The sequence below is a fragment of the Leptodactylus fuscus genome, chromosome 4 (genome assembly GCF_031893055.1).
Source record: "Leptodactylus fuscus isolate aLepFus1 chromosome 4, aLepFus1.hap2, whole genome shotgun sequence".
NCBI lineage: Eukaryota > Metazoa > Chordata > Amphibia > Anura > Leptodactylidae > Leptodactylus > Leptodactylus fuscus.
In genome coordinates, this window is record NC_134268.1 from 36,851,749 (window position 1) to 36,868,854 (window position 17,106).

Consider the following 17,106-nt stretch of genomic DNA (forward strand, 5'->3'; position numbering starts at 1 on the left):
GTCTTCAGCGGGCTTTTGTCGGGGGGGGGGATGTCAAAAGTTCACCACGACGTTCCTAGTTACGCCATTGTTTAGGATTTGTATATGTTTTAAAAAAAATAATTAAATCACATGGGAGAGAAAAAAGAGTACATGCAATCTACATTAAGAAATTGGGGGGTGGGATGTCTTCTCAAAGAGGTGGTGATTTGGAAAGATTTTCCTGTATATCTAATGAATCTTTCCACCTACCTCTCATTTGCTTAGCCTGTCATTGGCATAAGAGATGGGCTATCTGCACAAGGGAGCCAAGGCCTGGAGAAGAAAGGTAAAAAAAAAGCCATACAAATAAGTGTCAGCCCGTAACTTCTGACTAATCTGAAATAACATGATTAAGAACGGCTCATCTAACGTCATCTAATAGATCAACATAGAAATCACATCTTCCATGACTACTACTATTTTTCCGTGGGCACTCCCTATTTTATTAATAGTCGCTCTGTCATATTAAATATCTCAGGTCTGGGTGATAAAATTGTGCAGAAGAATTTACTACGAATAGGATCTCCGGCTACTATTAAAGGGATTCTACCACTAAAACACTTTTTTTTCTAGTTACCACGTCGGAATAGCCTTTAAAAAGACTATTCGTCTCTTACCTGTAGAAGTGCTCTCCGCCGCGCCGTTCGTTCAAAATACCGGTTTGTACCGGTATGCTAATGAGTTCTCTCGCAGCGATGGGGGCGTCCCCATTGCAGCTCGAAAACTCACCGCAGCGCCGCCTCTCCGGTCTTCGGTGTCCTCCCCTTGCGTCTTCAGCGTCTGTCAGACGCCTGCGCAGTATGCTCTCTGTTCGGCGTAGATTGCCGAACGTACTGCGCATGCGAGAGAACTCATTAGCATACCGGTACAAACCGGTATTTTGAACGAACAGCGCGGCGGAGAGCACTTCCACAGGTAAGAGACGAATAGCCTTTTTAAAGGCTATTCCGACGTGGTAACTAGAAAAAAAAGTGTTTTAGTGGTAGAATCCCTTTAAAGGTTTCCAGTTTATATTATCTATAGTTCTAGGGTGTGACAGTGTTGGACTGGGGTGCCTTGGACCCACCAGTAGAATTCATTCTGGGAGCCCACTCGCTAAACTCAAATATTACCTGCCTCTAATTTATTTCAGTATTAGCATGCCCACCCAATGCCTTGACTAGTCCCCCATAGCTTTGTGATGGGGGCCCCATAGTGTAAGGAAATAGGGACCAGGAGGGAGGATAGTGCACGGCTTGCCTAGATTTCATCTCAGCCACCCAATACAGTCCTATATAGTAACCTAGGTAATTTATTAAATATTCTACCCAGTTTATTATATGGACGTATAGGCTGTGTGATGTATGCTGCCCCTATGTATGTAGTGCACTGAGTGTACCGTGCTTTGCACCACTCTGGGGGGGATTATGGTTCTAGGGCCCACTAGCCCAAGTGGGTCAGGGGCCCATCAGGGGATTCACATGTTCCCCCGTGGGCCAGTCCAAGCTTTGGGTGTGATTGGAAGGAGCTGAACCAGGTACATCCTTGTATAAGATGTTTCGCTGCTCCTGTGGAACGCATTTATTAAACACTTATCAATCTACTGTGTGGCTATAACTTCTTATCCCAGTAGAAACATCAGCTCCGGACCATAAACAAAGTGAAATATCATGTACTTTAACAAAAGATGTGTATGACCAGTGATCCATCCTGCAGTGATAGCGGTCTGGATATTTGGCAGCTGTCGCCATGTCCTAACAATTAGCGTGTAAATGTTTTTTTCCTCCTATTACTACTTGTGTCCAGACTTACATCCATAGCACCCCATAAGTATCCTTTGATTATTTCCACGTCGACAGATGTTTGCACTTCGCGAATGTGGACTCTCCATGCCCTCATGTTTTCCACAATTAGAGCTTTCCACAGGCAGGGAGTTGGGAGCATACGTCTTGTACGCAGCATACTATAAGAATCCCAATTAGATCTGAGCCAGAAGAGGTCCCGTAGGTAGAAGATTATCTCATTCAGTCTTGTGAGCAATAGTGAATCATGTTAGCTGTGAGATCAGAAGCGTATGAGCCGCAGCACTCTAACCTTCTCATCTAACAAGTATTCACAAACACGTTGGGGTGGCCATAGAAGAACATTGCGAGCTAATTTTCTGGTTAAAATGAACACTAAAAATTGACTAATAATTTTCGCCTTGTTTATGAAATGTTTGCTGCAGAACGTTACATTCTGAAATGTTTAAATTATTAAAATTTTCTTAACCCCTTAATCACATTGCCTAGGTTGTACCTTTAATGAGGACCTCCAACTCCAACTCCATCCTTCAATAGTTATCACTTCACTGATTCTGGTGGAGTTGGAATTCTTGCTCCCTTAAGGGTAAGTACACACGGGGAGCAGTGGGGTGGATTTTGGCTCCGCGTCACTCTCGAGTCAAAACCCGCCTTCCACGACAGTCGCGGTCGCGGCTTCCCCCTCCGCAGTCGGCTCAAATGAATGGGCTGACTCCGGAGGTTGCTGCCGCCAGGAGGACGCTGCGGCTCAACGAGCCGTGGCATCTTCCTGAAGAAAGGGCAGCCCGCTTTGCCGCTCACAGAAAAAAAAGCAGCCTGGCGGTCTCCATAGACCACCATTGTGAGGGGGCGGATTATGACGTGGATTACGCGCCATAAGCCGCCCCCTCTGTGCCCGTGTGAATGGGCCCTAAGGATATGTTCACGCAGAGTTTTTGCAGTCAGATTTTGACGCGGAATCCGCCTCAAAATCCGTCTGCAAAAAGGCTCCCATTCGTTTGAATGGGAGCTGCTCGCTTTTTTTTCCCGCTAGCATTTTTTATCCGCTAGCGGGAAAAAGAAGTGAGATGCCCCTTGTTCCCATGTCCATGGTGCAAGACTCCCTCCTGATTAGGCCAATTCATTCATGTCGCGGCTATCCATGCGGAGAGTTCACACAACGGAATTTGGTTTCCGCTGTGTGAACATACCCTTACCGTTCCTGATCTGAGTTGGAAGGTTCAGCAACTAATAAGCCAGTTGCACTCCTACTGTCATGTGGGTAGTCCTGTATTGGAACAGACGACTCCGAACCACCCATCTGAATACAGTGCCTAACTGGCACTAAAACTATCAGCACTGACTGCTCAGGAAAAGAGGGGATTAGAGGATGCAAAGAGTTGGAGTTGGTGGTTAAATGACCTTTCTTAAAGGTAAAATCTAAGCAATGTAATGAAGGAATTAAGAACATTTTCATGGTTCAAAAATGTCATTTCAATTTAGTGTTCTGTATTCTCGGTTTCAACAAGGCAACAATTGTTCATTTTTAGTCTTGATTTTAAACTGCAAAAATAGGTTATGGCCATGTTTCCTCTAAGGCCACACCAATTTGTCTGTGAAGAATTCTTAGATGAGAGAGGGGCAACACGGTGACTCAGTGGTTAGCACTGCAGCCTTGCAGCGCTGTAGTCCTGGGTTCGAATCCTGCCAGGAACAACATCTGCAAGGAGTTTGTATGTTCTCCCCGTGTTTGCGTGGATTTCCTCCCATTCTACAAAGACATACTGATAGGAGAAATAAAAAATGTAGGTTGTGATCCCTATATGGGGCTCACAATCTGCATTAAAAAAAAAAAAAATTCTTAGATGAGAGTCTTAAACCGCTAGAGCTCATATTCTTCTGATTTTGCAGCTTTTTTTTTGCAGAATGAGTTTTATTTTTTAATGGCATCATTGTAGGGTATATGTAGCACTGCATACAATAACTTCTTTTGGAGGAGAATGGAAATAAACAACAATTTACTATAATTTTTGAGATTTATTTTTGTTTTGTTGTCCCTGGCTGGTGTGAGACGCACCTTAATTATTTAGAGACTTCAGCCTGTTAATAATTCAGGGATACTCGCATGCACCATAATCGAAATCTACACCAATCAGGAATATAAGTCAAGTACAAGTCATGACAACTTTTTGGCCTGAGCTATAGAAAATTTGCCAGGTTAAGGTGTCCCTGCTCCAGCTCACCTTGCTCTTTGTCCCACCCCCCACTTTCCTAAACTCTCCCCGATATGTTAATATATTATATGGGTCTTTGCTTTTACAGAAATACCAAGGATTTTTCCCAATAGCACCTATTTTTTATGGCAATGGTGACATACAAGGGCTTATATTTTGCCAGATGACTTGTAATTTCCATTGGTACTATTTAGAGTTATGGACAAATTTTTTATTACCTCTTATTCCATTTTTGGGAGATGGGATGAACAAAATAATAGATATTCTGGCATTGTTTTTTTTATCTTTATTTATTTTATCATACTTCTCAATTTTAATCTCTCAGGCAGCCTATTAGGTCCTGCTTCAGTATGGCATGTTGTCGGCACTACCTTGTCCCCATCTCATGTTTTCCTTATTGTTCCTAGAAACAGTATCAATAGTTGTATGTAGGTTCCTTAGCTCCATTCTCTTTAGTACTGGATACATCCCAATGACTTATGATTTATATTTCTTTTACTGTCAGCACCATCAACCTTCTCAAATATCTTGAATCAGTGTCAACAACACAAATATAAGCAGATGTTACTTAGTACTTATTGGACTTAGGGGCAAACCTATCTTACACTTGTCTAGCCAAGGATAGGTAAAATGGGGGTCATGGCTACCTTGAGACACAAAAGGGCTCAGATACACATGTAAGACAAAAAGTTGTCAAAGTGGGTCAGGAGGCGATAACTTGAGGAGTAACTAGCAAAAATTTCCCACTCCTTAACAGTTGTTTGAAGAGTGTTGGAGATGCCCCTGATATTGGACAGCAGGTCAACCTACGCCAACCTAAGGATTGTCAATATTCTGCCCCCCGAAAACTAGTTTAATCAACATGGCGACTTGCCCAATGACCTCAATAATTCCAGGCAGATTAGATTGGCGCTGTTCACACCACTTAACATTTGTTACATTATTTTAACCTATTCCTATTGTGCTGTAAATCCGCAGAATTTATAAGACTTAGCACCTTTCTAATGAGTGACTTAAACTTTTTCCAGTGTGTTCTCGCAGCGCCTCGCGTGTGGGTTGGAAAGGGCACCGTAACATTTCTCACGAACGACTTGTCAAAGTAACACAACTAACGTCCTATTGGGAAAATAAAATGTAAAGATTTTCTTTTTTAATAATTCCATTTTTTCTCTCTGCAGGGAAGGAAAGAGTGGATAAAATCCAGCCGAACTCAAACAGCATTACATATGGGGCGCTGCTTAATTAGTTAGTCTCACGGCAGCCAAAGCGGAAAGATGAAAGTCAAGGAAAAGGGGTCGCGAAATAGCAGCGTTTATTTATTGCCCGAGATTTTCAACACTGTGTCGTCTCGATGTCTCAGATCATTTTCTGTTCAGTTTTTATGTGTTTTATGCAAGAAAACTTGTTAAGTTTTCTCTAGAACCTTTGATGTCTTTACAGTCTTAAAACTCGAATGCTGCACAATCTCAAGAGTTTGGACTGGTCTTCGTTTCCTAATGATAAACTCTAGGCAGTTACTTTGTATCATTACTGTACAAGCCCCGTGGAAATTACTTGTGGTTTTTTTTTGTCACTTCTTCTCAGGGAGGTGGAAGTTTTGTCAAAGTTTTCAGATTCTGTTCTGTTGCTAAATGTTCTGAAGTCATTTCATGTTTTAAGGTACCTCAAGGCTGTAAGGAAGGTTCGCGATATTGTGCAAATGTTCTGCCTTAATGTATTGGATGACTGACAGATTTTTGAGTTGAGAGTATTTTTACTAAGCTTAACGCCTTTATTAATGATGAGAAGTTGCACACAAGTTTCATGAAAGTTATTGATGAAGTTGTAGTTTATAAGCCGTGCTACAATGGAAACTGGAACCGTTGCGTGACAAGAGGGTATGAGTGTGTAGTCCCAGCCGTACAGTACCTACAGTTATACTTGTGGCCATGTCTTCTGTCGAAAGTTATAAAATTATGGCAGGAATTGGGTGGATTGTGCACTTGGCCAGGTAGCCATACAGCACCAGATACCTCTTCTACAGAGAAGAGGGAATGGTTTTGAGCCCTATACTCAAGGAGAGATGCTGGAAACCTCTAATAATAAGTATCCGTACACCTTCCATAGTTGTCTTTGGCTTATAACTCCCAATCCCCCATACACATGCAGAGAGATGAGATGAGTAATCCTGTACTGGTAATTCATCCCAACAAGAATAAAAAGGATCAGGCACTTAAAGGGTATGTTCACACATCGGAAACGTTTTCCGCCATGTGGATTCTCTGTGCGGCTAGCCACGACGGGATGCCGATACAGTGCACCGGCATCTCGTCGTGGCATTCTGCTCCTGATTAGACCCAAATTGGTCCTAATTGGGAGTGAGTCTCTCGCCGCGGAAAGAAAGGGCATGTTGCTTTTTTTCCCCCACTAGCGGGGAATAAAAGTGAGCAGCTCCCATTGAAGTGAATGGGAGCCTTTTTTGCAGGTGGATTTTGAGGTGGATTCCGCCTCAAAATCCGATTGCAAAAAACTCTGTGTCAACTGACCCAAAGTCAACTTACCCGATCCTTCTGTGTCCCAACATCAATTATTGGGGATAGTTCAGAGGCCCAACTCTCCCCTAAGAGAGTCCACAAGTCCTGGCTAAACTGATGGGACCTGCCAATTTTTTTTTATGTGTATTGGGGCCTTAAAGGGTTATACTTATCTTGGAAAATCATTGCCAAGATGGGGAAAAGGTTCCTCAAGCCCCACCAGGGTTTACAGAAGTTCCCTAATCAATTGGGTCACCGCGTTCTCTGCTCTGTTTCCGGTCATAAGATTTGTCTTGCATCCACCTTGGTACTCATTGATATTACTATGAGGTGTTTTGCAGTACAGTTCTAAAATCCCAAACAACCATCCCAAAGGTCAAACAATCCTCTAAATAATAGAGACCATGGAAACTAAAAGAAATGGCAACGTGTATGTCAAGTCTGTCAGACCAAGTGTGGCAAAAGGTCAAAGATCCTCACTCAGTGGAGCACCTGTATAAAAATAATATAAAATATAAACCTGTACATCATACACTCTTGTAAGTACTCGTGTCTCTGTTTGAGGTGGGCACACGAGATGATTCCGTCCTTGGTTCCCATTCTAGATGATCTAGTAGACCGCTGGGTCTCTTTTGTAGAACACGCATCTATGGGTGGAAAGATTCTGTCCTGCCATGACCGACTAACATGGAGCATAAAGTTGGCCATACACAGTAGATGTTTTTGTTTTTTGTTTTTTTCTTAATGTAGATTGTGAGCCCCATATAGGGATCACAATGTACATTTTTTTTCCTATCAGTATGTCTTTGTAGAATGGGAGGAAATCCACGCAAACACGGGGAGAACATACAAACTCCTTGCAGATGTTCCTTGTGGGATTGCTAACCACTGAGCCACTGTGTTGCCCCCAGTAGTTGTTTATCAACCAAGCCCATCAACCAGGTTTGGCCAGCCGACCATGTAATGTGCCCTCTTAATTCCAAGGAAAATAAGCTGCCATCCGTGTCTGGCAACGACTTGTCCTCCTCTCCCTGTGTGGGTGAATCGTAAATACGAATTGTAGGTTGAACGAATGTGTCTAATGTGTCCGGTCACCTAATTCTTAAATGGACATGTATAAAAACATCCAAAAATAATAGCCGTGCAATAATAATTTTGGTCATTCTTGCATAATGCATAATACAGAATACAAGAGGAATAAAATCATCAACATCACAGGCGAGATATGCAGATGAGAAACCACAGGAGCAAAGTGCTCAATATAACCCTTCCATATGGAGATTGGCGGTGGTGTCGGTGTCAGACATCTTTGTAAACATGTCTGAAAACAAGAATATCAGTAGAAGGATGCACATTGCTGGTAAAACAGGAAAAATCGTTTTGCCCGTATTGTGCTAATCTCCCTAGCCACAGTTTAAAGAGGCCCTTAGCGTATAATAAAAATATTCCCGATTCATGAAGCAGAACCTCCGAATGTAGCCCGGCGCCATATGACGTTACTTGCCGTCAGGGCTGTATAGGAAGAGCAGACAAGCATCATATTATGGGAATCCCCATGGTCCAGCATGCTAAATTGAATTTTCACTGTTGCCTGGAGTGTATGTGATGGATGAAACAATGCCCTATATAGATGCGCTGTATTCACATCAACCACGGCCTATTTTATTGAACGTTCTGCATATATTATTATGTTTTTTGTTAAAAGCTGCTATGTAACTGAGTGATGAACATCGCGGAATAATCCGCTTGTTTCTGACCCCTAATGCCAGTATAATGTACAGTGTATGTCGATCGCGTATTTTGTTGCTTTACGTTCCACTTTGTAAAAAGGTGCTGAAATAGACATTTCAGATGTATCTACATACATTGTAAATATGTAATATGCATAGTCTGACTGTATATATGGAGCAGAATAAATTCGTACAAACTGGAAATACATTGTTATCATTTGTGTGCCTTATATATTAGACTTGTGTTATCAGGTATATTTGTCCCCATAGTGACAGACTACAAACAAACATTGTGTAGTCTGAACTTATAGTCATTACTTACTTAGATATCCCTTACTTCTTGCAGAAGTATATTTGTAAGGTGAGGTGAAAGGCAAATATGAGTGCAAGGATAGATTACACTGGGCTTATGATGAAGGTGTGCATAGGAGCTGCATACAAAAAACCTTAGAATATTTTATTGAAGGCTATTTGTAAAGCAGCTTCTTAATTTTAGATGTTTGACAACATTTTTGTAAATTGAATGCAAAGGTGGATGTGCTGTTTTAATCCCCTTAAAGGGAGTCTATCATTGTAAAAAGTGCTTTGGAGCTAAACACAAGGCTATTCTACTACTACCTTCACCCCTTCTGTTTTCCCCACCGCTTCTTTTTAAACTGCTTTATTACTTTATGCTAATTAACCCCACATAGCACCTTGGACGCTCCCCAAGGCCTCCGAGCACCACGTCATACCATTAATACTGCCCCTCCACTGCTTGTGCTCCATCTTTTCTCCTCTGTCTGCCCTCCTCCTCCCTGGATACTCCTCCTCCTCTGTCTGCCCTCCTCCTCCCTGGATACTCCTTCTCCTCTGTCTGCCCTCCTCCTCCCCGGATACTCCTTCTCCTCTGTCTGCCCTCCTCCTCCCCGGATACTCCTCCTCCTCTGTCTGCCCTCCTCCTCCCTGGATACTCCTCCTCCTCTGTCTGCCCTCCTCCTCCCCGGATACTCCTCCTCCTCTGTCTGCCCTCCTCCTCCCCGGATACTCCTCCTCCTCTGTCTGCCCTCCTCCTCCCCGGATACTCCTCCTCCTCTGTCTGCCCTCCTCCTCCCCGGATACTCCTTCTCCTCTGTCTGCCCTCCTCCTCCCCGGATACTCCTTCTCCTCTGTCTGCCCTCCTCCTCCTCGGATACTCCTTCTCCTCTGTCTGCCCTCCTCCTCCCCAGATACTCCTCCTCCTCTGTCTGCACTCCTCCTCCCCAGATACTCCTCCTCCTCTGTCTGCCCTCCTCCTCCCTGGATACTCCTCCCTGAATACTCCTACTCCTCAGTCTGCCCTCCTCCTCCCCGGATACTCCTTCTCCTCTGTCTGCCCTCCTCCTCCCCAGATACTCCTCCTCCCTGAATACTCCTCTTCCTCTGTCTGCCCTCCTCCTCCCTGGATACTCCTCCTCCTCTGTCTGCCCTCCTCCTCCCCGGATACTCCTTCTCCTCTGTCTGCCCTCCTCCTCCCCAGATACTCCTCCTCTATCTGCCCTCTTCCTCCCCAGATACTCCTCCTCCCTGAATACTCCTCTTCCTCTGTCTGCCCTCCTCCTCCCCGGATACTCCTTCTCCTCTGTCTGCCCTCCTCCTCCCCGGATACTCCTTCTCCTCTGTCTGCCCTCCTCCTCCCCGGATACTCCTCCTCCTCTGTCTGTACTCCTCCTCCCCAGATACTCCTCCTCCTCTGTCTGCCCTCCTCCTCCCCGTATACTCCTCCCTGAATACTCCTACTCCTCAGTCTGCCCTCCTCCTCCCCGGATACTCCTTCTCCTCTGTCTGCCCTCCTCCTCCCCAGATACTCCTCCTCCCTGAATACTCCTCTTCCTCTGTCTGCCCTCCTCCTCCCTGGATACTCCTCCTCCTCTGTCTGCCCTCCTCCTCCCCGGATACGCCTTCTCCTCTGTCTGCCCTCCTCCTCCCCAGATACTCCTCCTCCATCTGCCCTCTTCCTCCCCAGATACTCCTCCTCCCTGAATACTCCTCTTCCTCTGTCTGCCCTCCTCCTCCCCGGATACTCCTCCCTGGATACTCCTCCTCCTCTGTCTGCCCTCCTCCTCCCCAGATACTCCTCCTCCTCTGTCTGCCCTCCTCCTCCCCGGATACTCCTTCTCCTCTGTCTGCCCTCCTCCTCCCCAGATACTCCTCCTCTATCTGCCCTCTTCCTCCCCAGATACTCCTCCTCCCTGAATACTCCTCTTCCTCTGTCTGCCCTCCTCCTCCCTGGATACTCCTCTTCCTCTGTCTGCCCTCCTCCTCCCCGGATACTCCTCCTCCTCTGTCTGCCCTCCTCCTCCCTGGATACTCCTCCTCTATCTGCCCTCTTCCTCCCCAGATACTCCTCCTCCCTGAATACTCCTCTTCCTCTGTCTGCCCTCCTCCTCCCTGGATACTCCTCTTCCTCTGTCTGCCCTCCTCCTCCCCGGATACTCCTCCTCCTCTGTCTGCCCTCCTCCTCCCTGGATACTCCTCCTCCTCTGTCTGCCCTCCTCCTCCCCGGATACTCCTCCTCCTCTGTCTGCACTCCTCCTCCCCAGATACTCCTCCTCCTCTGTCTGCCCTCCTCCTCCCCGGATACTCCTCCCTGAATACTCCTACTCCTCAGTCTGCCCTCCTCCTCCCCGGATACTCCTTCTCCTCTGTCTGCCCTCCTCCTCCCCAGATACTCCTCCTCTATCTGCCCTCTTCCTCCCCAGATACTCCTCCTCCCTGAATACTCCTTTTCCTCTGTCTGCCCTCCTCCTCCCTGGATACTCCTCCTCTTCTGTCTGCCCTCCTCCTCCCCGGATACTCCTTCTCCTCTGTCTGCCCTCCTCCTCCCCGGATACTTCTTCTCCTCTGTCTGCCCTCTTTCTCAAATATCAGTTCAAGGTTCAGTTCTCGAGAGAACTAAACAAAAATGGCCACTCGGACATGCCCAGTACTATCAGTGTGACCAATTTGGTGTAGTTCTCTGGAGAACTGAGCAGTATGCTCAGTTGTCCAGAGAACTACACCAAAATTGCCACTCGGACTTCTCAGTATGCTCGGTTTTCCAGAGAGCTACACCAAAATGGCCGCTCGGACAGTAGTGGGCATGTCCAAGCATCCATTTTGGTATAGTTCTCTGTAAAACTGAGATTTGAGGAGGATGGCAGACGGAGGAGGAGGAGTATCCGGGTAGGAGGAGGGCAGGCGGAGCACAATCAGTGGAGGGGCGGTATTAAAGTTATGACGTAGGGGGTGCTCAGAGTATATTAATTCAACACAATGTATGTCACGGCGGCCATTTTAGTTAGTACAAGACAAATCCCCAACTATTGGGTTTCGTTAAAAACCAAACAATTTGGGTCAAACCCGACTTACGATAAAATGGTTCGTCCATCTCTATTACTTACTAATAAACAGTGACAATACAAGAGATACATCCAAAGATGAGCATTTCGGAGAATGTTATGTAAGTACGTTCGTACCCATCCTGCCCCGTTCACATGTCATGTCTTGTTTGGAGTAACATTTTTATTTTATTGTGTGATTTACCTCTTATTCTGCTGTATTAGAGAATTTCGCCCTGTCAAATAGAATTTTCATGTCGTCCATTGGGAGAATCTTCCTTTTTCTTCTTCTCTGGATGTGGATATAATCTATCAAAGCAGCGGAAGAATCCATTTTGTGGTTTGTTCTTTTATTCATCAACGCTACACTTTTACCTTTTGGGAAATCAAACAAATATTGATCCTGAGGAAACCTATTAGCTGGACGTCTCTCTAAATGCGGAAGGAAGGTTATGGGATGTTAAATGTTCTGCAATTCCCAGAAGAGACAACAGTTCAAGGGAAAAGCTTTTTCTAGATTTAATTGGACAATTTGTAGTGAGTATTCTAGTACATGGACATACAGACAGCAATAGCCCAACACAAAACACTGTCAACAAGGAGAACTTTGCAGTCAGCATAAAGTTTCGGAAAACGCCATCGTATATTATTTGTTTGTCAACTTCTTGTTGTTTCTTACCGTTTTGTAGGGTACATAGAGAACTGGGCAGCTCCAGGTGTATATAGGGCATTAGGCAACAAAGTACCAGTAAGTCTCCCATCTTACTCATCATTGAATTGAAATGCATAGAGTATAAGGCCTGTTATTGGGTGGGATGTTGACTTATACCATAGCTACCTCCAATAGGGCCTATTATTGGATGGGATATTGACTTACCCCCAGTAGGTAGCACTAAAGAGACTTTTGACCTCACTAAACTCCTAGCCTATAAGGACCTGTGGGTGGTTTGGGTCCCAAATCGACTTGACAGGTTCCCAGATCACCAGAAGCCAGCATAGCAACCCAGCCTCGTAGATCGGATCTGATTCAGTGTTTTCCCCTTGCGAATTTGTGCTTGTGTTGCCAAGATATCACTGTTCTTGCCGATCTGTAAGTGAGCTCATTGGGCGTTGCCACTTACATCTATGGACCAATAGCAATGTTGTCATTGGCCCAAAGAATTAATTTACATATTGACCAAAAAGGCAATATCTCGGTAATGGAGGCAGCAATTCACTGATTCAGGTGATCCAAACCTATGTAGCTGTGGAGTAGTATTCTGGTGACAGATTCCTTTTAATAGTGCTGGTCTTTGAAAGAGTGGGATCTTTTGGGCCCCCCCTCAACTTCAAGCGTCAAAGAGTCCACTTAAGCCTCTATGGCTCCTTGATGGAAATTGAAACAAAGTGAAAGACAGGTTCATACAGAATGCAAATGGTTAAAAAAAAAAAAAGTGTATATACATATATTTTTTTACAATTTTTTTTTTTTTTTTGGAGGTATGTCGTTTTCCCTTTACACTATCAAATGAGCAATGAAATACTGTCATACATATATGGAGGAGGCCATTAGGATTTAGCTCTGCAGTATACAATGTGCTTCAAAAGCAAGAAAATAAAATTAAAAAAAAATATAGAAAATTTTTGGACAAAAACCGGCCATTTATAGGGCGCCTTATTATAGAAGACTGAATATTCTCCGCGTCACTAAATGACCATCATCGGCATGCCCTTGTCAGTATAATGGCTGTGGAGGACAAGTGATAGAGCACATCCACTATGGTCATTTGAAGTCTGTGCTAAGAAGCCATCAGTTCAATGTTTCCCTCTTCCTTGCTATGGTAATGGCTTACAATACCCTGTACACCTAATGGCCTATTTCATGCCAGTGTGATGGCTTTCCTAAAAAACAAATGACCCATTACACTTTGTACAATAAAATATAGTTTACGTATAGGTATAGATGGGTATGGATGACTTATTAAAGGGGTTTCCCACGAACATAACCATTTTTGTAGAAAATTAAAATGTAAACAATTTTGTAAATATAATGTGTATTATCTTCACTGCATGCTACTGTTGCTTTAAGGTTGTAATGCCAACATATATATATCTTTCTCTGACTATGTAGCCAAGCTACAATTCTGTGACACTGATCCAATTAGCAGCTGAGGAGGGATATTTAAAACTTCTTCCTCCCCAGCCAGGTGCCTGTTAATTGGTTGTACCAAGTCTGACTTTCATTGCTTGTACTGCCCAGTTTTATTCTTACCACAGACTTGATACAGGAAAACCCCTTGTCTCCTGATTCTAGTTCTGACGTGAGCTCTAGGAACTGACCGTTGGTTTGATACTAGAAAACAGTTTGTCTCCCAATCCTGGCTCTGACATGACCTCTAGGAATTGACCCTTAACTTAAGTTTCCTATCACTCCTGGATAACCCCTTTAACTCCCAGTTCATATAGAAGTCACCAGGCCTGATGATACTGCAAATATAGGAGGACAGGTCATTCAAAATAGCAGAACATAGTATGTCTCCCACTTGTATGGCTACAACTTGGTTGTCAGACTGGTCATGGGTGAACTTACCCGGTCTTGCAATGACTTTCTAATGAATGTAAGTCATAGAGACTGAAAAGTGTTGTCATTCTGCAGTTTCGACCAAACATGTGCTCCTGGTGTTCTGCCAGAAGCATACATTTTAACAAATCCATTTTTTTGGATTTTGTTGTGGTCCCAATGGGCCAACTCTCACCGATCAACATTTTATAATCTATCAAACTGATAAGACGTAGCATTATGTAAACGTGTGAATGCTATTTGGAGGGGAATCTTTACACCAGGCACCATCTAATCCCCAAAATGCTTATTTTTGACAGCTAGATATAAATTCTAGTCTCATCTTCAAGTGCAGGGGAAACTTGGGAAAAGTTTAGTTTTATTTGGATTAAAGATTGAGAATGATTTGTTATGCTCACTGGATAATAGATCAAATATTCAAGAGTTTTCTAAATGATAACTTTTGCCTGGAGACTTGCGAGTAAATATGCACATACTAATGGGAATCGAGAGCGCTCGGCTGCAGTTAACAATCTGAAAAGGGCACTTATTAAAAAAAAAGTTTATTGAGATGGATGTTGTTTGGATAAGTAATATTTTCTAGTGCAGCTTAGCTGTAATAATAGAGTCTTGAGGGATGTATTTCTGGTATACCAAATGTTAAACTATTATATACCCACAGCAAGGTGAAGGGGACCCCTCTGCAACCCCTTACTCAAATCCAATTATGGGCAAGTGCTTAGGATCAGGAGGATCACACAGAAAATGCATAAAAAAAAATATATATCACTGCCCCTCCTCCAATAATTTCCTTTTGTTCTGTAAAATATAGTTAACACCGACAAATCTTCTCTGTGTGTCCCAGGATCCCAGACATCCTACTAATATTATAAAGGTGAAAGTTTGTGTGTTTGGATGTTTGTGGGTTTGTGTGTTTGGATATTTGTTCCTCAATCATGCCCAAACCGCTGAACGGAATGGCGTGAGATTTCACACATACCTAGATGGCTACCAGGAAGGATAGGCTACTTGGTATACCACTCCAGCCGCTGAAATCCCGAACGTTACCGGCGAAAGTCTGCTCCGGCTCCGCTGTGGGACCCCAGATGACGTCAGACTGGCTCTTTCAGGTGGCTTCCGATAGGTTCGCATCACATGCGGGGCGGGGTGATGGACACTGTGCGCTACAGAGGGGGCGGAGCTATAGACGCACAAGCCGGCCGCCGAGCGGCAGGAAGAAGATGGCGTTGCGTATGCGGAGGACACAGCAGGCAGCCATCGGTGGAGCCCGCCACCTGGCCTGGAGAAGTAAGTCCTCCAGGGCCCCGGGGGTGGGAAATTGAAGGAGTGACTGGGACACACTTCCCCAAGCCGCCATCTTCCCCTAGCATGGCATGCATGGCTTGCAGACTGCAGTCCCTAAGCACACCATCACACTAGGCGCACGGAGGGTGGGGAGGAAAAGGCCGATTCTTGGGGGTGGGGATGGGAGTCCGTGGTTGTGGGGGTGGCGGGTTTACTGTAAAAGAGGTCGCGGCGGGGGTTGTAAGGGGGGAGGGGAAGACTTCCTGTAAAGTGGGACAGGGTATGGTGGGGTGGAGAGGGAACCGGGGTCGCAGGGGGCCAGGTTGTGCAGGGGGTGCAAAGGGGGCCAACACCGGGGTCGAAGGTGGGGGGGGAGGGGGCCGGAGTCGCAGGAGGGAAAAGAGGGCCGGGGTTGTAGAGGAGGGGTGGTGGAAAGGGAGCCCGGGGTTGCTTGGGTGGTGGAAAGGGGGCCGGGGTTGCGGGGGGTGGTGGAAAGGAGGTCGGGGAGAGGGGTTGGAAAAGGGATGCAATGGGGGGGCCAGAGTCCGCACTGCAGGTGGGTCGCGCAAAGCGGGATCGCTGCCGCTGATGAAGTCGCGGGTACTGCTAGTAATGTAATGATAGTGGGTACAACAGGAGCCTCCCTGCTGTGTCCGTCAGCAGTAGGACAATGGAACTGTAAAAGATGGCGCAGAGCAGCAGGAAATTAACCCCTGTGAAATTCATGTTAATATAAGATTGTTTGTGTCAATACCATGCAGAGTATAATAAGTGGAGACCCGGGGGAGGTGGAAAAAAACATTTTATACTTACCTTCTCATATCTCGTTTGGGCCTCCGCATGGCATCCTGCAAGCTCCTGGTGACGTGATGAGTCCAGGGTCACCGTGAGGAGTCCCAAAAGGGTAGAAAAGAATATCCAATAAAAAAAGACATGGAACACACATTCCATTGATCTTGTGCTTCTCAGAAAATTCTACCATACAGAACATGAGGTTCTTAGTGCACATATTGATCGAAATGTATAAGCCCACTAGCCACGGTGACCTCTTTAGAGTGGGCAGGGGTGTTGCTGGGCTGCTTTCCCTATGGGCGCTGTATTGCGGTTGTGGTGGTCGATACTCAGTGCCGCACCCAGTAGTGTAGAGGCCCATTATAAAGAGGTTGCTGGGAAGTGGCTAGTGGGCATATACACCTTGATCAATATGTATACTAAGAACCTCATGTTCAGTATTGTAGAATTTGCTGAAAAGCACAAGATCAATGTATAAGATTGCTTTAAATCCTTCCTATTAATATTATAAATGTGAAAGTTGTGTGTTTGTTACTCGATCACGCAAAAACGGTTAAACGGATTTGGATTAAATTTGGCACATAGCTAGATTGTAACCTCGATTAACACATAGGCTACTTTTTATCCCAGTAAATGACATGGCAGAACAATCACAGGCACGGCGCAAGGAACAAGTTCAGCAGTAGGACAGCTTGAAAGCTGCTGAAATGCTGGAGCAGGCGAACCATCGATGGCAGCAATTTGCTGAATATAGGCGAATCATCGATGCCAACAACACACAGACGAAGTCGCGGGCAGAGGCTAGTACTATATAAGTATACAGGGAACAACCAGCTGCAAGAAGAAAATGTTCAAACAGGTAAGTGAAGTTTTC

General features: G+C 45.0%; 1 protein-coding gene across 1 annotated transcript in view; it reads left to right on the forward strand.

The window, feature by feature from the left end:
- NIPAL2 (NIPA like domain containing 2) overlaps positions 1-5,977 on the forward strand; it is a 70,755-nt gene extending 64,778 nt beyond the window's left edge. The window contains exon 11 of the mRNA XM_075270332.1: positions 5,194-5,977. Within this exon, the coding sequence (XP_075126433.1) occupies positions 5,194-5,261 (68 nt within the window). The 3' untranslated portion in view covers positions 5,262-5,977. The remainder of the gene's footprint in view (positions 1-5,193) is intronic.
- The last annotated feature ends 11,129 nt before the right edge of the window (positions 5,978-17,106 follow it).